At 36.6% G+C, this 21,848-nt stretch overlaps 2 protein-coding genes across 4 annotated transcripts; one reads left to right on the top strand and one right to left on the bottom strand.

The window, feature by feature from the left end:
- Positions 1 to 74: 74 nt before the first annotated feature.
- Positions 75 to 979, top strand: LOC132162591 (MIZU-KUSSEI-like protein (Protein of unknown function, DUF617)). Its single transcript, XM_059572852.2, has one exon. The coding sequence runs from the start codon at positions 93 to 95 to the stop codon at positions 828 to 830; it is 738 nt and encodes a 245-aa protein (XP_059428835.2). The 5' UTR covers positions 75 to 92; the 3' UTR covers positions 831 to 979.
- An 11,278-nt stretch (positions 980 to 12,257) lies between these two features.
- Positions 12,258 to 19,645, bottom strand: LOC132161604 (Mitochondrial substrate carrier family protein). 3 transcript variants are annotated; one of them, XM_059571761.2, is made up of 7 exons: positions 19,170 to 19,645; positions 17,864 to 18,040; positions 17,611 to 17,757; positions 16,512 to 16,613; positions 16,364 to 16,434; positions 16,184 to 16,251; positions 12,258 to 12,527 (listed from the first exon to the last, which is right to left on the bottom strand). In XM_059571761.2, the coding sequence occupies exons 1-7, from the start codon at positions 19,413 to 19,415 to the stop codon at positions 12,508 to 12,510; spliced, it is 831 nt and encodes a 276-aa protein (XP_059427744.1). In that variant the 5' UTR covers positions 19,416 to 19,645; the 3' UTR covers positions 12,258 to 12,507. The 3 variants fall into 3 exon arrangements, with proteins under 3 accessions (XP_059427744.1, XP_059427743.1, XP_059427745.1); XM_059571760.2 differs by lacking the exon at positions 12,258 to 12,527 and adding an exon at positions 12,534 to 13,170; XM_059571762.2 differs by lacking the exon at positions 12,258 to 12,527 and adding an exon at positions 13,422 to 16,099.
- Between the last annotated feature and the right edge of the window lie 2,203 nt (positions 19,646 to 21,848).

Below are 21,848 nucleotides of genomic sequence, written 5' to 3' on the forward strand. Positions count from 1 at the left end.
CTCTTATTTATTGACTCGGCTCACTCTCTTGTTCTTTCGTTTTCTTGATACAGAAAATTGATTGCACACCTACTTGTTGGTGATCATCCACAATGACCAAGACCGACGCTCTCCGTCGATTCCTCCCTTCTTGCTTCTTCTCCGCCACACCCACGAACGCCACCACTGCCACCATCACCAAGAGACGCCTTAGCACCTCCCTCAGGGACGACACTGACCCAGAAACCAAGAGCCAAGACCAAGACTCCTCTACCTCCAACGACACCGTTTCTGCCTGCACCACCACCACCACAACAACGACTGCTGCTCCTCTTGTCCACCCTCGCCCCTCCCGGACCATGGTGGTCGGGACCATCTTCGGGCCCCGCCGCGGCCACGTCTGGTTCTGTGTCCAGCACGACCGCCTCTCCTTCAAGCCTACCCTCCTACTCGAGCTCTCCATCGTCACCCACCAGCTCGTCAAGGAAATGCGCAGCGGGCTCGTCCGGATCGCTCTCGAGTGCGACGAATCCGAGCTTGGATCCTGCCAGCTCCGCTCGGTACCCGCCTGGACCATGTACTGCAATGGCCGCAAGCTCGGGTTCGCGGCCAGGAGGAAGGCAAGCGAGCGGGTCAAGTCGATGCTCAGGACCATGCAGTCAACGACGGTCGGAGCAGGGGTCATTCCGGCAGGGTTCGGATCGCCGGGAGACGAGGAGGTCATGTACATGAGGGCCAACTATGAGCACGTGGTGGGGAATTCGGACTCGGAGTCGTTCCACCTTGTCAGCCCGGACGAGTGCCCGGGTCAAGAACTCAGCGTGTTCTTGCTTAGGTCGAGGAATATATAGGAACCTTGTTTGAATAAAAGAGGAAAAATTATTTAAAGAAAATTGATTGTTTTCTTGCTCTTGGATTTGAAAATGTTTGCCAGGATTCTCTTGAATCTTGGAAGAGGGGGTTTCTTTGTAACTAGATTTTTCTTTTAGAAGAGTATAGCCAATAGGGGTTGTTAATTAATTATGTAATTGAAGAGTTCTTTAGGGATAATTCCAAGGGATCCGGAATATATATAGGTCTTTCAGCTCATGAAATTACATTTTTGTACAATGTCGACTCATCTTAATTAGTGTAAATAGAGCATTTGGAATCTTTGAAATCTTACCCAATTCAATTTCATCTCTTTTTGTGGATTGATATGTCGAATGTCCACCCAACCATCCCCGATCGCCGAGATCGAGTGCAAGCCTAGGCCGGATAGTTGGGTCCAAATCCTGTGCCGGGCCGATGGGCTCAGTGAACCAACAAGTCAGCCGCTCAGATCAACCAACACGTGTACTCATAAGTGTAGGATTCATCGATATATATATTGTTCCAATATTGATGAGATTAACCAACAGTGTGGCAAATAAGATAATTTTTTTTTTTTTTTTTTAACAGGTACACAAGGGAAGGAAGAAGATGGATTCGAACTAGTGACCTCTGCTTCATTAGGCGTGGTCTACAGCTGATTGAGCTAACCCTTAAAGACAAATAAATAAGATATATACACTTGATTGATTTCTCTCTATACATATATAGGGCGTTATGATTCTCTAAATTAAATAATGTAAGAATTGGATCTTTTCGTATATAATGAGGAGGGGAGTATTAATTAATATTTATTATCGTATGTGATCACTTAATTTTTTTTTTTTTTTTTTTTTTTACATGTCCACACAAGAGGGGAGGGGAGATTCAAACTAGTGACATCTGTTTCATGAGGCGTGGTTTCCAGCCCATTGAATTACCCCTTAGAGACACTTAATTTTAGTACTAGGCTCAACTCTATTACCATTGTATGTTAAATATTTAAATGTTTAACTAAAATTTACAATCAAAAAAAGAAATTCAATTCCCAACAAAAAATAAGTTACTATGATTGCGATCGATAGCCTTCCTAGTGTTTAATTTAGGGGCAGTTGCTAAATATTAATTGGCTGCTAGGAACTCAAATTCTTATAAGGATATGGATTCTTGGAGTTACATATTATATTTCATTTTCTAGACAATTATTAGAAATAAAGGGTGAATATGTTTAGCTAATACTCAAATTATGTGCCCTGTGGGAACCTAGTCCATATCTTTTTATACTATATTAAATAAAAATGATGTATTAACTGTTGGTGCTTTAGAATTTAGTTGCTTAAGCATAATATTGCAGACCCTTTTTTTCTCCAGTTAATTATATTGGATGCGTATTTTTGTCTCATCAAAATGTGAAAAAACAAAATACTTTATCATTTTTTTTTTTTTTTGACATGTCCGCACAAGAGAGAGAAGAGGGATTCGAACTAATGACCTCCACTTAATTAGACGTCGTCCCAGCCGATTGAACTACCTCTTTGGGACAAAATACTTTATCATTTATGTGTGGATGATGATCATGTACTTCTATTATATAAGTTAACCTTATGGTCAAAGGGATTTATTTTCAAATTACAAGATTTTGCACCAAGTTATATATATACACATGCCTGAGGTTGTCTTATATTGTAGAGCCATATCATGGATTTGGGTTATTAGGCTCTCAACCTACATTGTTAATGTTAATCAAAAGCAATGCACGAAGGAGGGATCCTAACGCAAGGAATAATGATACAGTTTAATTTGTACGTGTCCCGGACAAGATTGGTGCGATCTTGAAGCTAATTCCATCTGCTTTTGTGAAAGAATAAGAGTAAATTATAAGATCTTACTTGATTCCACAACACAACAAATCATACGTTGATCGATCAGATGGTAGCTGCTATTTTAGGCTCAGAATTAACTTTTTCAAAAGAGGTATACATAATCGCTTGTAGATTAAATATTATTAAATTGATGATGCAGCAGTTCAAGATATTATTTATGATGATCTTTTAATTTTGAAAGATTCGTTTTCTTCCTTGGGGAGGACGGATGTGGGGATAGATTCATTCTAACTTCAAATCTTGTATATGTAGCAACAACAAAAACTACTGTGAAGTCTCTATCTTTCTTTCTAGTATATGCCAAAGTGCAAAGAGGTGTGAGCCATGCCACACTTTCACTTTTCACTATCCATAATCATGGAATTTAATATTGAAGTATCAATCTCGATCTCCCTGTAAAAAATATATATACATATATTATCCCCGCAACTTTCCTGGACTCACTAAAGGATCCTTGAATATTCATGGTTAGTGGTTGAAGATATACAATTAAGTTTATTATTCTTGTTGAAAAAACCTAATACGACACCAAACGACACCTATTTTGAATGTATAGGTGTTTCACACAATTTATGCGAAAATAGATCTGACCTAACAATTAATAAACAACCAAAAATATATGTAACAATAAACAATAAACAACACAGATATTTTGGTTACGAAGAGGAAACCAATTAGAGAACTCTCTAATTGTAAAACCTCTCCGGGGCAGCCAAACCCAGGAAATCAACTAACTCAGTAAAAGAATAAAGGATTACAAGATGTTCACACTTACAAAACCTTTGCAATTGACACGATCTTGTATAAGACAAGCGACCCACTTGCCTTCTACCGCAGTAGCCCTTTCCAGAGACAGCTGGCACAATCCTTCTACGTGATCTCCCTTCACCGGAACTCCGATTGACTTCACTTCAACAATCAACAAGTAAACACAAACTATCACTCTAAGAGAGAGAACAGACTCTACCCTCTTAGCACACAAAAGCGAATTCTAGATGCAGAAATTCCCACTCTCTCTTTCTATAGAGGTGTATTTATAATAGCTCCATCATCCCTAGACCTAGGAAAGAGTTTATATTCATTTAAAACTGTTACAGGTACGCGGCGTCCGGACGGGAACATGTGCCGTCCGGACGGGACAACAAAACACAGCCAGAAAGTGTTTTTAACACATGGCCGTCTGCAATCTCGTCCGGACGAGATTGCACACGAGCCATTCCGCCCAGCTTCGTAGTCTTCTCTTTATCGCCCGTTTTGACCCAGTAAACATTGGAATTAGCTAAACTTTGAGAAACATGACTTTGTAGATCCTTGAGTTAGCTTTCCAACGCCGCAAAGATTGCTCCAATCAGAGGCTTGAAACTCAAGATATGACCTTTTTAGTAAAAGTCATCCGGACAGGATTCAGACGAAACTGCAGACGAGGCTCTCGGGAATTCTTGTTTATCGAACTCGTCCGGACGGGGTTCAGACGAGACTGCAGACGAGGCTCTCGGGAATTCCTATTTATCGAGCTCGTTCGGACAGGATTGCAAACGGGATTGCAGACGAAGCTCTCGAGGAAAATAGAATTCTTCGAGCATCCGAACGGCACTTCTTCTCGTCCGAACGGTAATTGAATGGATGATGAATCTTGGCACTTTTGGTCACCATTTTGCTTACCGAATTAAGCCAACAAGAACTTACACTTGTAACATTTAATGGCGGGCTAGCGCATATAAGTGGAAGTGGGTAGGTTAAGCCAGGGACGAAACTAAGAATTTAACTTAAAGAGGTCGGATAGTATTGAAATTTTTTCCAAGGGCCAAAGTAAAAGAAGAAAGACCTAAAATATTGTTTTACAAACAAAAGGACTAATTTTTTTTTTTTTTTTTTTTGGGGGGGGGGGGGGGGGGGGGTTGTTTGGAAATATAAAAAAGTCACATTAAGTTTAAAGTGTTCTAAAGTGGTACATCAAACTATCAAAGTGTACCAAGAATATCACCTTTTTTTAAAACAAAAATTATATTCCTATAATACCTTTATTCTCTTAAAATATAAAATTATCATGGCTAAAACTACCAGACTCAATTAATTGGGGGTCTGACGGCATGTTGTGTGCAAGTCGAGCCCCACATGTGCACCACCGTGGTGCACCTCCTCGCCACAGCGCTACACTGACAGACTTCATGCGACCACCGCATGAAAACTAAGCCACATCAAGATCTGCAATTACTATGGCCGCTGCAAATTTGTTGCGGAACATGGCAGTTATCACCACGTGTGAAGCATCGTGCCATGTGATGAAAATTAAATGGTACAAAATATTGGGGAAAAAAATACATGGCTACTTTGGAGGAACTGTAATGTCTAATAGCTATTTTGAGAGAGTCACGACTCACGACCTTCGTGACCTCCAAAATATAGAAAATTATATTATAAAAAAATAATAATCAACTTTATTATTTTATCAGTAACCATCACTTAAATAATACAAACAATCCTACTAAAGTGGATGAATGTCATAGACAAATAATTACTACTAGACGCCTACCGACTCTCACCTTGAGGATAATTTTTTTAGATGAAATTGCTACGCTTGTCCTCGAAAATTGAGAGGTCCTTTAATATTCTTAACCCCATAATTTATGATTACCACATTCCATCCCCTAACAATTCTCTTGTCCCCAATGGAAAATTTTGGAAACTAAACTTGAATAGTCTCGATCTTGTTCTTCTCACGTTGCTTCCACGGTTCACCTTGAAACTTTGACCGGCTGACTATGTCTAGCTTTACCAAAACCAAACAGTTTCTTCTTTGTCTTTTTTTTCACTGACTATGATGTGTTTCAACAAGGGATTTAGAATACTATGATGTACGTACGTGTTTCCTCGATCCTTTTATCGTTCCAGAAGTATTACCAAATATATATTCAAATTGATATTCAACTGTTTCTAATACGTGAAAGTTTCAACAACTCTTTTTTTCTTTTCTTTTTTTTTCTTTTCTTTCTCTAGTAGTTTGATCTTGACTACTCCTCCTTCACAAAACGATAATTAGTCTTTGGTTTTTGTCTTTTTTTTTTCTTCATTTTTTAATTAAGCCCAAACAAGAGAATCCTTGATGATCTGATCATGACCCTCGAGAAGTATAATTAAACTTTTCTTTTTCTTTTTTTAACCAACGAAGAACTTTTTCTTTTTTTTCTCTCTCTTTCTCATGAACCATGATCTGGTTTGACATGAAGAAGATGGGGCGCGGCCGAGATGGGGTGGTGCTGGATGGTACAAAGACGATTGGTGCATCTGAACCGGGCGGAGCACGACTGTGCATGCGCTGTTGAGGGCGTTGTGCTGAAATGTTGTGAAATGATGCATAGTACTCCTAATCGCTTTACCCTAAATGAATTTAAAATTTGGTTATTTCACATACCGGTACTAACTACGAGTCGTAGTATGTTTTGCTGATTGATATCTAAGGTCCCATGTATAGTGAGTTTGACCAAAAATAAAAGTCGCGATTAGAGTCGTGTATATATATATATATGCATTTTATGGATGAAGTAAAATCTCTGGATTTATTATAGTAGGCACATAATTATTTTGAGATTCACTACAAGCGTAGTTGCGCATTGAGAGAAATCGTCATAGAACACTACTTGATATTTTTAGTTTTAAGTATTTGTGGTTGACCATCTAATTTTTTGATCTCTCTCTTAGATGATGTTGTTGCTTGTCGTGCATATGATAGTAAATTAATCTATGATCATTTTAGCATGACTAAAAACATTTTAAGAGCGCGAACTTATTAACAATGTATTCAAAGTCATGATGACAAGGTATGTTGACAGGCTTAAATCAGCTCAATCACACGAAGAATTCCCTCCACACTTAGGTAATGAGCAGAGATAAAACATTGTGTCCCTTTATTCCTTAACACATAAAGTTGGTTCACACACACACACACACACACACACATATATATATATATATATATATATATATATAACTGTGATTAGCTAGATGCGAGATCTTATTTTGTAATTTAATCTGTTTTAGAATATGATACTATAAATTACATTTTCCCGAAGATATTTATATGATGATCAATTAATAAAATTTCAACTTGCTCAACAGAAATTCGATGAATTGCCTGTATGCAAGGCTGCAGGCATTGTGTGGTCGGCAAAGACTTCGGGTCTTGCATAAGACATGCAGATGTTTTATTTTCTTATAATCTTCAAGAATTGCAAGGACGACTTAACTGAAAGCAGGGAAGAGGCCATTGGAATTCTGCAGAAAGCTGAAAAAGTTATTCGTAAAATTCATATATATATATATTTCAAGACTACAACCCCAACCCGTTAATTAATAAGAAAGTAAGAAATCAAAACATGCTAATTAAGCATGTTGAATCTCAGAAGGAAAGAAAACAAACCAGCATCAATGACGCACAAATATTTGGGTTCAGCAGCATGAATCATGTGATTAATTGTCGTCTTGTGTGGTCGTAGTTCATCGTACGTCATTTGTAGGCTTGAAGGATTACCACATTTAAAAAAAGAAATATTGAAATGAATTTGTCCAACATTCCATGGAGAAGCACCTACCTTTAGCAGCATCACCTTAATTAAACACACCGAGGGAGATGAACTGGTTCTTCACAAGTTCATCCATCTTTTTAAACAAAGTAACCTGAATATGCAGCAATAAAAAAACAATGAAAAAAAGAAAAGAAAAGAAAGGTAAAAGGTTTTCTTATTTAGGTTGACTACAAGTTTTTGGATCATTGCGAGTAAGGAAGAGATAATCTGCATCCCAAGGACTAGATACAGCAAATATAGTGATCTAAACCTCAGGATGCAGATTACCTGTACCTGACGCAATTGAACATCAATGGGAAACAAGGAAAGAGCTAGAAGAATATGGAAAAATATATAAATTTGGTGTATAGAAGGTTTGTAGCTGGAAGGGCCGGCTTGAGAGCCTTCATGATGATGATAGGAATTTATAAGGGTTACTCAAATTAATGATCCTCAAAAAGTATCAGTTAATAATATATTGTGCAGGCCAGGGCGCATATGGTATAAAGGCATGATAAGGTGCTCTACCAGAATCATCTATGATTCTGGTTCTTCTCTAACCAATGATTTTAGTGGGGACATTACTTTCAATAGACAAGGACTCTTGACTGCTTTTTTTTCAAGGGATTAGAGATCTTTCCTTAGCTTTTCATAAAAGTTTTGTCTCTGAATTTTTTTAACACGCTCATTGATGATAGTAAAGACAACATCGATCCCCACTATTGAGTATATACTTGTGAGAATAAAAATAATAATAATAATTCCAATGTATTAATATCCATAACAAATGGTATCAGAGCTATCAAAGATAAGTTAAGATCATAGTTGAATTCAAAGATATAGACTTGAACTTTTGGGTTAAATATTATGCCATGTTTTCACTAAAAAAGGCTAGCAAACATAATCACCCCAACACCCGCACATCAAAAACCACTAAGCATAAGTAGCAACGTCTTTAGTGTGCTCGAAGCTTACCTATGTGATTGAAGAATCCTAAGCAATATAAATAAATCTGAAGATGTGGGTCTAGCTAGCTCTCGTCCCAATGATGATGAACTGACTAGAAAAAGAGGTGCCACATTTGCATTTTCTATTTGCTTTGATGGCCTCCATCAGCTTTTATGCACAAGCATATTCTATTCCCTCGGGCCCTTGGCTATTAATGTTCCCTAGATCACAACGGGATATCTGTACATATATTAATTCATTATTCTTTCAGGACAAGTGGGTAATTAATTGATTATAAACTCTAGTCCGTATTTAATTTAGACCATAAAACATATAGTTCATCCCAAACGCTCTATGTCCGTTCAATTTACCAACAAACAACTGAAAAAAGAAAGTCTTGAATGTGCTCTTACCTCAAGGGAAATGGGATTCATGCCTGCGATACTTCTCCACGTGGTACATGTATGTAGTCACTGATAATTAGAGGTTACTTACAACACTTCATAAAAAAATTTAAAATTAAAAAAAAATTTAAAAAAATGTATTTAGTGCATATATATATATATGTGTGTGTGTGTGTGTGTGTGTGTTCATATATACCATAGTGCACCCCCACTCTTTCAGTCATGATGTTCAACATTATTAACACGGTAGTGGAAGGGGTTTGCAAGAAACCATTATCCGGACAAATCACAAATGCCTGTTCTTTTGCCATAATGGTCATCGTTTCAGAAAAACTACTGTCGTACGAAGAAAACAATGGCCGAGCAGCTAGTACTTTATAATAGCTTCAGACAAGTGTCGTTTACCTTGGCAAGAGATGCTTGCTTGCTGATTGAGATAAATTTGTGTCGTTTACCATCGGACGACACCAAGCAAACTGCATAGTTTGAACACAAACCTTGACATTGACGGTGAAGAGAAAAAAGAAGATATCGTTGGTTTTAAGCACTAATGATCAGTAGTAAAAGATATGTACGACGATCGAATATTGTTTATTTTTAGGCATAATAAAATATATTTAACTCGCTGTTGTTATTGATTTTAATTTATAGGCAAAATAAAATATATTTAATTCGCTGTTGTTATTGGCATGCTTTGAACTAGAGGTGTAGAAGCGGTTTTTATTAACTGCTAACCGCTTTTAAAGTGGTTAGTGAATTTTTGAAAACCCTTTTTTTAATATATATATTATGGTGTATTGAATATGTTTATGTTTGTGTTTCTTGTTTGGGATATTTATTCTAAGGCTTTTTAACAACCGGGTTTTCTTTCTTGATTTTCACATTTGTATTACTTTATGTTAGGAATTTGATCATCCTGATGATTTTCATATAACTATGTTCTTTTTTCTTTATTTTTTTATGCTGATAGCATTTGGGTTTTTTTAGGTGCTCTTTGCATTTTTTTTATATGGGCTCATTTTGGAGCAAGCCCAATGTAATATATTGCAACCTATATGCTTGTTAAATAGTGCATATTTTGATGCCAAAAAGGCACATAAACGGTAAAAAATGGCAAAATAAGCCCAAAACTGAAAATTGAATTGGACCAAAAGGGGGGAAAAAAATGTATGGAAAAAAAACATTTAAAAGTGAACCCAAAAAAAGCTTAATTCTCAAATTTGGCCCAAAAAGAAAGCCCAAAAAAGCGGTTAGTAAAAAAAGTAGTTAGCCAAATGCGGTTAATAAAATGTATTAACCACTTAAGCGATTGCGGTTAACGGTTTTAGCCACTAACCACTAACTGCATGATCACCCCTACTTTGAACCATTGACTCCTTTGTTTGAATGCACTTTGCTTTTAACTTTTAAGGAAACTCAAACTATCGTTTGTGACACCTTACCTTTCAACTTCTTTTCTTTTCTTTTTTTTTTGGATGAGCACCTTTCAACTATCATTTATATAGAAGGAGCTCATGGCCTCCCTTAACGAGACATGTATGTGCTCATTTTTTACTTAAAATAACAAAAGTGCATGACGGTGGCTTTACTATCTTGAGGTGTTTGGGATGGATTGGCAATTCCTAATCACTGAGGGTGGATGATCCACTCTTAAGATGTTTCGGGGTAACTTGGCCACCTCCAAATCAATTGGAAATGGCTTAGCCACTCCTAAATGGTTTGAAGTTGGTTTAGCCACTCCTAAATGGTTTGAAGATGGTTTGGCCATCTCAAATGGGATTGTTCATCCACCACTAAATCAATTACGAGTGGCCAGCCACCCATGAGTGGTTTCGTGAATGGCTTGCCTACCCATCAGGTGTAGTTTGGCCCTCCTCAAATCATCTAGGGATGATCGAGCTACCCTTACGCGGTTTCAGGAGTAGTTCAACAACACCCAAATCACCTAATGATGGTTGAACCACCCCTAAGTGGTTTTGGGAATGGCTAATTGGCTTGTCCACCCCTCATTTTTATGTATTCTTAAACAATTAGAACTTTGATTTAAGGGATAAACACACTTACCCTATGAAATGACGTTTTATTTGCACTTGGGCTGAAACTACTATTTATGATACTTGATTCCCTCTAACTACCATTTATATAATTGTGGGTATTTCCGATAAAAAAAAATTAGCATAAAACATGCACATGCTTATTTCTTTTACCTAAAATGATTAAAATTCTCTTCAAGTTAAAAAAACTACGCAAAATAAGAGATGAATAATCAAACCACTCCTAAGGTGGCTCCCTCACCTTGAAGTGTTGGGGGTTGTTTGGCCACCCCACAATCACGGGAGATGGCTAAGCTACCCCTAAATAGTTAATCACCCTCAAAGATAAGTGGTTCAACCAATCCCGAATTATATGGGGGTAGTTATTAGGTGTGACTTAACACCCATCACACGTGGGCCCCACTAGTTCTACTTGGAGAAGTTTCTCCTAGTTGATGTTGGAATTCCTTTTCTTTGCTCACGTGAACTCCTAGTCTAAGTTGGAATTGGATTTGACATTTGACTTGTACTAGGAGACTACAACCGACTATGGTGCAATATATAAAGGCATGAAGCCTTGTGTTTTAGTGCTCGCCAAAAACGTGAAGCACCAAAGGAAAAGGAAAAAAAAAAAAAAAGAGAGAATTTGAGAGGAGGTACAAGGGCAGCAACGGTGTTTTTTTCTTGGTGGTTTTTGAAAGAGCCAAAAACAAGTGATTAGAAGAAAAAGGTGCTGCAAAGTAAGAGAAGAAAATAGAGATCAACCGCCATCTCTTCCAGCAAAAGAAGAGTTTGTAAATCTGTCTTTTGTATTCTATTTTGGGAATAATCTTTTTTGTGTGATAGTGAGATTTGGGTGTATTGGGGCTTTGGGATCTGAGTGATTTTCTCTCTACTATTTTTGTATTCCATCTTTTGGTAGTGATTTTCTCCTGGTCGTCTCCGCCAGTAAATGTAGGCTTGTTAAGTCGAACCACTTAAATCTTTGTGTCGTGTGTGATTGCCTATCTTTGTTATTCCGCATTTTTCTTATCTCACGGATCTTGGAAAATAAGATTAATTTCCTAACAGTAGTTGCACTACCCTTAAATCAATTTGGTTTGGCCACACTGAATAACCTGGGCCTAACTGAACCACTCAATGTGGTTTCAAGGTGACTTCCCAGTGTGGTTTAGCCACCCTTAAATGGTTTTGAGAATAGCCAAACTACTTTAAAAGAGTTTTGGAGGTAGCTTGATCACCCCCACAAAGATAGTTCTATCATTATCGATGGCTAATTATAGAACCAATCCTTTTTTTCATTTACTCGTCGATCTCTACCACCATTACCACCCCGGAAATCGATGGCTAACCAATCCTTTTTTTCATCTACTTTTTTTTTTGGTATTTTTACCTTAGAGAGCAAGTAAATTTAAGAGATTTTCGTCAGTTTACATTAAAAATAACTACACATCTCATGCACTATTTTTTTGGCAGATTTAAAGCTATCGACTAGCAAAGGGGTTCTTCCATCTAAATGGCAGTTTAATGGGAACAAGCGTGTCACAAATGATAATTTAGGGAATAAGTGCAAATGAGAGTCAAATCTATTTCCCCATGTTTTTATTTATGCATTATCAGAAGGTTAAATCTGTCAAAGAGAAAATTTTCATCTTTTACATTTTTCCTCCAATGATTTGACGGTTTGAGCAAGGGGCTATTGCAGAAACCAAAATCCTTCATTAATCACATTTTCTATATGGTAGTAGAAAATATATGAAATAAAGGGGCGTCTTCCATCGAGGTTAGGCTATTCTTTATCATCTCTCAGGACAAGCATCACCAGGCAATAACACCATTCATTTCATAGCTAGTTTTTCTCAACAATTTCTATAATCAAAGACAATTTCTCAGTAAGATGGGTTACATTCAGATCCATTGAAAAGATAAAAGAATAAGTAGTCTGATAACATAAATCTGAAGAGCAGGCAGGTAACAAACAAGCTGCAACATCAATACTGTAGAGACGATACAATCAACAATGAACACTAACACGTTAAGACAATCATGATGAAATTGGTTACCCTTGATATGACTCAATTGTGCTAAACTACCTATACACCAAAAAGAATGCGTCTCATGGCAGCAAGGGCAAAATTTACCACCACATAATTTCACAGAGGACACCGCAAAACTATTCTTCTACCTACCTTTGTATCTTTTATAAACTTCATTCTCTTTTCTACCTTCCCATGTAGGTGGCAAGGTAGAAAAGAGAAGAAAATGGGAAACTTAATTGGCAACTAAAAAGCTGATAGAACCCTCCCTAGTATCTCGTAAGTCATGAAGACAATGCCTACACCAGGAGCGACCTTGTAGTATTCTGGCAAAATCCCTCTATACAAGCCTTTCAGGCCTTCAGTCCGGATTATGTGCCCAAATGTCCCCAGCAAACCAGTATTATAGACGCGAGCTCGACCACCAGCCCCTTCCAACTGCATCCTCCGCCTCAAAAGATCTAAAGGGAATGTTGCTGGAAAGTAATCAGGAGAACAAAACATCATGACGCAGATATATTGAAAGTGACGGATAAGAATAAAATTTACAACATTATGTCCATAATTATATCAGTTTATAATGGTGATTTCAACATGTACAGGAAGAAAACGAATAGTATGTAGGAGGCGAAAGGGGGCAAATGACCCCCCTGCCCCCTGCCTAAAAAAGTAGGGAGTAGCTGAAAGTTTGTCTCAAAGGAGATAGGAAGGTAAGGGAATTGGAAAAGGATGGTGCCTGGAATAGAGGGAGCTCAAAGTTTGAGATTTTTTTCCTTGCAACCATTTTACTTTTGTTTTTGATACAAAATCTTTCAGAAAAATTACAATGACCTCCTTTAAAATCTCGTGAAATTATTATGTACCTTTTCTTTATTTTTGAATTAAATATATTGGCAAGGCCTCGTACCTCCCCACAAGTTAAATATAGAAAGCTATTCTGACTATTTATGCAATTAGTATTTCACACAGTAACCTCCCTTCCCCAACTCGTTTTCTAGCCAAACAAAATATGTTCACAAAGCTCCACCCTACATAAATCCAACCACAAATCTGTTCCCTACACCTAAAAATAGCACCAAATAGAAAAAGAAATCTTTCAAAGTAGCTTGATTGTGAGACACCAACTCCAGACAACAAAAAACACAAGCATTGTTCTTAGGTAAATGCATAAGATATATTGACACCCTGCCCCCAGGACACTCATCAGCAATAACAAGTACTCTTATGGTCACTACTTCTAGACAACACCCGATATTCTTATGGCCACTACTCAATGTTAAACTAATGATTAAGTAATTAAATTTACTCATGCCTTTCATCTTAAACTTTTAGGATAACTGGTAATTTAATATGGCATCAAAACCAAAGATCTTGGGATCGAACCTTAACTCCGTCAAATCACCCCCATTCAAATTAAATATTTTATGTGTTGGGCGTCACCTATTAAAAGGGAATTTGAGCCCACATGTAAGGGAGAGTGTTCAACTAATGATTAAATAATTAAATTTATTTCTTCCATCCAGCTTAAACTTTTAGGATAACTGGTAATTTAATACTCAACACCATTATTAGTTTTGCACTCTAACATTAAAATGACTTGTAATAAAAAAAAAAATTTGATAAATATTATAAGTTATAAGTCAAAATGACTTATAATAAATTTATGTTCTTTAATATTTTTAATCAATTTTTTTAATCTTTTAATCTTGCTTTGTGAACCAAAATCCTCGCTCCACCTCTACATTCCGAATGGATTTCATTGGGATCTCATAATTAACAATTAACATATGCCAAATTGAGAAAGACATCTAACATGAACTTTCAGTGTAAAGGAAAGTCCAAAGTCAGGACACCTCACCAAAAGCAAAACCATCGCAACAATGAGAAAATTTTCTTCGCATTTAGAGCTTGATGACTACTAGTAAATGATATATACAAGGGAAAAATCAAAATTAATCCCCAAATTTTTAAGTGATTTCAATTTAATCCAGAGGTTTTCAGTTTCAATAATTAGGTCATCAGGTTTTACTCCCAATTTCAAATAGATCCCTCTGTCAACCTATTGTCCAACTAACCAACTTTCTACCTACCACATGTCACGCATTTGACACATCATGCGCAGGCTGTCAGCCCCACGTACTGCCCAGTCATAAACACGTGAGTCACACTCTAAAAAATTATTCGCCTACAAGGAGTTAAAAAGAATCTTCTTGAAGCCATGAGAACTCATGGAACTTCTTTTCCGCATGAAGGTCCAATAGTATTTTTGGATCTTCTTGCTAAGAACTATCAGATCAAGAAAAAATATTCGGACCCAGTCTCAGTTTTCTTGCAGCCAAAATACTAAAAGGTAAAAATCGAAGCCTCAAGCCTCCATCATTTTCGGCACTGCATATAAGGCCTATACGGACATGTTGTCGTCCCCATGCCCAGAAATAAGGAAAATAAAGGCTTAGTGCGTGAGAGAACAAAAGTACCCTTCCAAGGTTTGCAGCATTTAAGATGGTATACACAACAGTGCTTGTGTGCACGTTGGGTGGCTCTGCTCATGTTGTTGCATTGCTAACACACGGACTCCACGCATCAGCTATGCAATACAGCAATAATGGGAGGGACCGTGCGCTACCGTTTGATGTGACGGCATAAAAGCAGTAACTGCTGCTTCCAAGACCACAGACGATTGCTGAGCCACATGTGGTTGCATCATTAACTATCTTTCAATGATCCAAGGAATCAACTACGATCTAGTTGGCACACTTTCCAAGAAAGTTTGAAGGATTGGCTAGGGTTTTTTTGTGTTCAAAGGAAGGAGATGAAGCTTCAGCTCTAATAGGTCCCCTAGGATGTGGTTTTTCTTCTTGTGTTCAATGCCTGTTTTCTGATCAACGCAGCAGTGTAAACTGAGGAAGACAGTTTATATATATGTATATATAACTTCTTGTAGGCAATTTTTGTTTTTTAGTGACTGACACGATCATGACATGGCAGATATGACGCCGAAAGCATGACAAATGTTTGAAATGTGGCAGATGGAAAGTCAGTAAGTTAGACAGAGGTTGACGCAAGAATCTATTTGAAATTGGGTAAAACATAGGGATCTAATTATCGAAATTGGAAACCCAGGGACTAATTGAAATACCACTAAAACCTAGGGATTAAATTTACTTTTTCCCTATACAAAATATCATCTCCAAAATGTGTATTATATGAAAATCCCCCTGACAAGTCACAAATTAAATATGTAAGCCAATAATTAGCAATGAAGACAACAGAATTCAAATACCTCCAAAAATATGCTTCTCTACTTTCCAATACCACGGCCACGAGATCACATAAATCCAAGCATGAAAATTAAAGTAAAAATGTTGCAACTACAGATTCAGTCACATGATCAGAGTTGGAAGGCTATATAAAAAACATTGTTTTAAAAATCCATGTACCAAAGAGTGTTAAAAGGCCAACTTTAACTGTTTATTTCAAACAACTCACCAGTTGATGATGCAACGCCTGAAAGACCGCCAGAAACAAGACCAATCATGACAGTGGAATCATTAGGCCTGAGGTCAAAAGAAAATATAAGCATAATACTACAACCAAAATGCACCAAGCATCATATAGCAAACACAACTCCACATAAGTTAGGCCTCAACACAAACATGGAATATTCACCTTTGAGATTTCCAAAATGAACTCAAGCCCTTATAAGCAGAAAAGTTTATTGCTAAACTTGGCCCAACACCCTGTGTATGCGAAGCATCTCAAGCACAATTCAAGTCAATGATATGCGTAAGGGAATAGAAGTAGAGTAAAAGCTTACCAAAAGTGTTGCTCCTAGTCCTTTATACAAGCCCCTAAAACCTTCGTCTCTACAAATGGTATGAAATGAATGCCATATACCTCTGTAGTATGTTCCATTTGTCTGCAAGGTTTAAAATGCACATAAATTTAGACAAACATTCAAACTCAAAAGCTAGGAATAGCTTTTCCTCATTTAATTCACAGTTAGTTCTGCTCTTATTCTCATTTGTCTGCAGTGTTTAAAATGTAAGTGAATTTAGAACTCAAAAGTTAAGGAATAGCTCGTCATTTAGGTCACTGTTTGTCCTTTCTACATGTAACAACTCAGGAAAAAACACTAGTCACATTTGCGCTATCACCCCAAAAAGACTAGTCAATTTGGAACTTACTTAGAATCCCTTATAAAGCTCAGTTTTACCTAATAACTAAGCAATATAGGACTTAGCACTCATGACTATCTTTATAAACCACCCACTTTATATTGGTTCGGCTACTCCTCATCTTCCCAATGTGAGACCAAATTGTTACAAACTCTTCCCCTTAAACCCTTGATGTCCCTGTCAAGCTCACGTCATGCAGTGCTCAAGTACCACATGGTGTTACTAAGTGACTCTAATACAATTTGTAACCACCTATGGAAAAGCACTAACCACATTTGTACTATCACCCCAAAATGACTAGTCAATTTGGACCTTCCCTATAATTCCCTATAAAGCCTAGTTTTACCAAATAAAAAAACAATGTGGGACTTAGTACTTATAGCTATCTTTATAAATCATCAACTCTGTGGACTTGTCTACTACTTGTCTTCACAATGTCAGACCAGAGTGTTACAATACAAGCCCCTAGAACCTTCATCTCTACAAATTGTATGAAATGAATGCCAAATGCCTTTGTAGTATGTTGCATTTGTCTGCAAAGTTTAAAATGCAAGTGAATTTATACAAATGTTCAAACTCAAAAGTTAAGGAATAGCTTTTCCTCATTTAGTTTACTGTTAGTTCTACTCTTTGTTCTCTAACCCCCACACCCCAAATAAAATTTAAAAAAATATATATATATATAGAAAACACACTCACATACTAAAAGAATGCATCCAAAGTATGCCACCAATTTACCTGTGCCGCAAGACGGGTCCTCACAAGATCCAGAGGATATGTAGCAGAAGCAGCTGTTATTCCAGCCAATCCACCACATACAAAGTTCAGACAATAATCTGATCTCATAATACCCCTACGATTTTCCCCAACAACCGAGTGCAAAAACTGCAGAAAAAGGGACACATGAAATGATATTAAGCAACATGCGAAGATAAAATACCATCCCACTTTAACATCACATCAGAATTATTAAAGGGACATCTGCACTCACATTCCTGTAACGTTCAAAAGCATAGAAGTTGAGTGCAGAATAAGGAAGACGATGAGCAATCGTAACCATATTGCCTTTCCAAAATGCTCTAAACCCTTCTTCATTCATGACTCGAGAAGCCTCACGCCATATGCTAGCCTTACTCAGTGCTGCAACATCAGAGTGCATGCCCTGCACCTGATAAGAATGATATGGATCAGCAAACTAAGCAGTTGGAGGAAATATGTGCCAAAAGAAAGTTATAGAATGATATAGAGGAATCCACATTTTTGGGTTTAACAAACCAAGAATTATAATTACCACTATGTATAACTGACAATTAAAAAATGAGAGCTATGACATTCATTGGGATTACTTCTACGCAATATACATCCACACATGTACTGGCTGTCATGACAAAATGACAAATACCCACTTCGACCTAAAAATTGGAAATTCGTGTCTCAAACAAATGTAATAAAAAAAAATATAACCTGTCTTAAAGAAAATGATTAAATATTACTAATAAAATAATTACTAAATATTCAAATGTACATATGGTGATAACAAAAACAAACCTCGTGAGTAATTCAATATGCAATCTTTCCCACTCCCAATCGTTTCAAATTGAAAAAACAAAAGTTGCACTCATACTCAAAAACCACCCATAATCACGACCCACAAAAACCAAATTTCGTCCTCCATACCCCCAAAAAGTTCCTCTTGAAGCAAATTAAAACTTGGTTATATATAGCTAGCTAACTGTCAATCCAAGGGGAGTTGTACGTATGCAATCAAATAGAAAAAAGCTTCATGATAAAACCCGCTGCATTAGTTCCCCCTTATTGTCTTACTAATTAAGCCTTTTTAAAAATAAAAAAAAAAACTTCTAATCCTATTTAATTTAACAGAAATCGCAACCCCAAAATAAATCATGTGTTAATTCGTTGAAAAAAAAAATAGCTTCAATTTAACATTCCCAACCATACCCGCACCAAAATAACAAATGTGTTTTCCCAAAATAAGAAATGTGCTAATTCGTTTTCAGGAAAAAAAAAAGTCTTTAGAACTTAAAGCATTCCCAAAACCAAACCAACCCCAAAATAACAAATGTGTTAATTCGTCAAAAAAAAAAAGGACACAGCATAAAACTTTTTAACAGTCCCAACCAAACCAACCCCAAGGCATAAATCACAATTCCCACTTTCCCAATCCCAATAACGTTTAAAAATCACAAACCACAAAGACCCATATTGGAAAAGAGATACTAAACAAAAAGAGTTTTATCTCAGATTACAAATCAGAAAGAGAGTGGGAAAAATCGGACCTGGAAGAGGATGGTAAGCCGGGCCAGGGGCGCCGTGCAGGTCTTGCTGAAAGCGCCGGCAATCCCACCGGCGAGAAGCTGCTGCACCGCGCCAATCTGCTTCTGCTTCGAGTGGCTCTGCTGCTGCTGCTGCAGATATTTCCGGTCGACGACGCTCCCGTGAGCGGAGTTCAAAGCCCTCTGCCCTCCTTCCACGACCACACCCACCCGAGCCTCCATATTCATAGCCTCTCTCTGCAAATTCATAGCCTCTCTGTGCCTCTCTCTAATACTCGGTGTGCACAAGTAGGTGAGCTTGATCTCACCGGGCTTAAACGATGGTTGATGAATCTCTGAAACCCCTATAATTGAAAAATAGTGAAATCATGGGTTGAGGAAATTTTGTGGAAAAGAAAGAGAAAGAGAAACCCTAGTGGAAAACCCTAAGCAGAAAGGAATATGCTGGGGACATAATACTAGCAATAGTAGATTTAGGAGGTGTCCTTTTTTTTTTTTTTTTCTGTCTTTTTCTTTTTTTTCTTTTTTATGTACGTGTTGGTTTAGACCTTCATTCAAAAAGACACGTTTGGCGCGTGGAACAATTTTCACGTTTTCTAGATGCAAAATTAGTTTATATATTTAGTCTAAATTACAAATAGCTCCATGTCAAAGTGAACTCAGAGATCTATGTGATGAGTAATTTTGTAAGATAACTTTTAAAATTATCATTTAATCAAAATTCAATAATAATCAATTAAAAGATCAATGATGATTTTAGAAATCACATCATTATTGGAGATATACAGAATAGACATAAGTGACTTCTAGCATTACTCCTCTATAATATGCCAAAAAAATAATTTAGTCCCAAAATCAAATTATATTAAAACATTTGATGAACTCTGTTAAATGTCATGTTAGTGCCAATAAAATAAAAACGCATGTTACTCTTAATAAAAATATATAAAACAAAAAAATTGATTTTCTTTTTTTAGGGTTGGGAAACCACCCCAAAGGTGGGGCAGGCCAAGTCTCTGGGGGTGACTTGTGGGTGGACGCGTGCCACCCTCAATCACCTTTAAGGTGTTGGGTGAGTCACTCATTCTATAAAAATGACATGTTTATGTTGAACATATGAAAGACACATGATTTTTTAATAGCATAGACAAAGCTGAAATAAATTTTATTAAAAAATCAGGTACATCCCAATAGCATAGATAAGTCATATTTATAGATTGAGTTGAAAAAAGTTTATCCAACCCAATTTAAAGAAAAACATGATCCTAAAATGATTGATGTGTTATCATTTTTATAAAATGTTACATGATTGTGTAAAGGACCAAGTAACTCGAGCTTCTACTTATGTTGCTAATCTATGAGATTAAGGCATCTTCAAACAATAAGTTTGAGAATAAATTTGCATGCCTTTATTAATAATTATCACCCCCTTAAATAGAGTGATCAAATTGAGTTCAACTCCTACAATGTCTCTTATCACATGGAAATACTATCCAGTAAATATAAAGCAAAAACATAAGATAAAGCTAACAAGATAAAGGAAAGCCTAAACATAAGGAGATAACTCCAAGGCTACATAATTCCTAGACTACCAATAGATTCAAAAAACATAAGATAAAGCTAACAAGATAAAGCAAAGCCTAAACATAAGGAGATAACTTCAAGGCTACATAATTCCTAGACTACCAATAGATTCCAGTTACTAGTGTTCTACCACACCTAGATAACAATAAGCTATTTTAAATAAAAAGACTCAAGCATGCAAGACTCCGTCATACCTTCCAACACCTCCTCTCATAACATAAAATGCATCAAACATGTGCAAAATCGAATAACTTTCTTAGTTTTTTTCTCAAATGCTTCTTATGATGTCTGATTTATAACATAATATATTAACCAAGACAAGTTTTCTTTGTCTTTTTCTAACCTTTAATCACACGCTCGTAACTTTTATGACTTTTGAAAAAAGCCCGTATCATCCGGGCAATTAACATGTTAAATGCACGGGACTTCGTGGTATGTATAGCCACATTTTTCTTCTTCTCTCCCTTGGTTCAGATGGACGTGCTGTTCACATGCTGAAATTGATAGGGACATTGAAGTTTAAGTCATAGCATGTGCTTAGAATTTGCCGTATAATTTTATAGTCCAAGTTTGGTAAAAGTGAGACAAGTAAGAAAAGACGACTTTCAAAAGTTCATTGATATGCCAATAAAAATTATGGTAGATGAAATAACAAATAAAAGTACATATAATTTTCATCGTTGCTTTAAAAAGTAAATACTTAAGAATGTGTACACATTTTTCAAAAGAAAGAAGCCCTACAGTAAAGTGTTCTTGGATTTTGTTGCGCTACCCTGACATGGTTTTGTGATTTATTATTTATATATTATAGTCTTTCTTTTTTTTTTGGCCGGGGGGGTAAAGATTGAAAAGGAATAAAGCGGTTCTTTCTTTTTTCTTTTTTCTTCTCGTTTGATTTGTGGATTGGCTATTCCGTAAGGAAAATGAATAGTTATTATTAAGAATAGACGAAAATAGAATTAAATAGTTATTCATATTCCTTAGTTTGATAACAATCTATATATTATAATTAGAGTTGAACCAAAATTATCAAAAGCCACATCGTTCTTTTTAAAAAATAATAATAATTAAAAAAAAAAAAAAAAAAAAAAAAAAAAC

Source organism: Corylus avellana, chromosome 10, assembly GCF_965113065.1.
Source record: "Corylus avellana chromosome 10, dhCorAvel1.hap1.2, whole genome shotgun sequence".
NCBI classification, from domain to species: domain Eukaryota; kingdom Viridiplantae; phylum Streptophyta; class Magnoliopsida; order Fagales; family Betulaceae; genus Corylus; species Corylus avellana.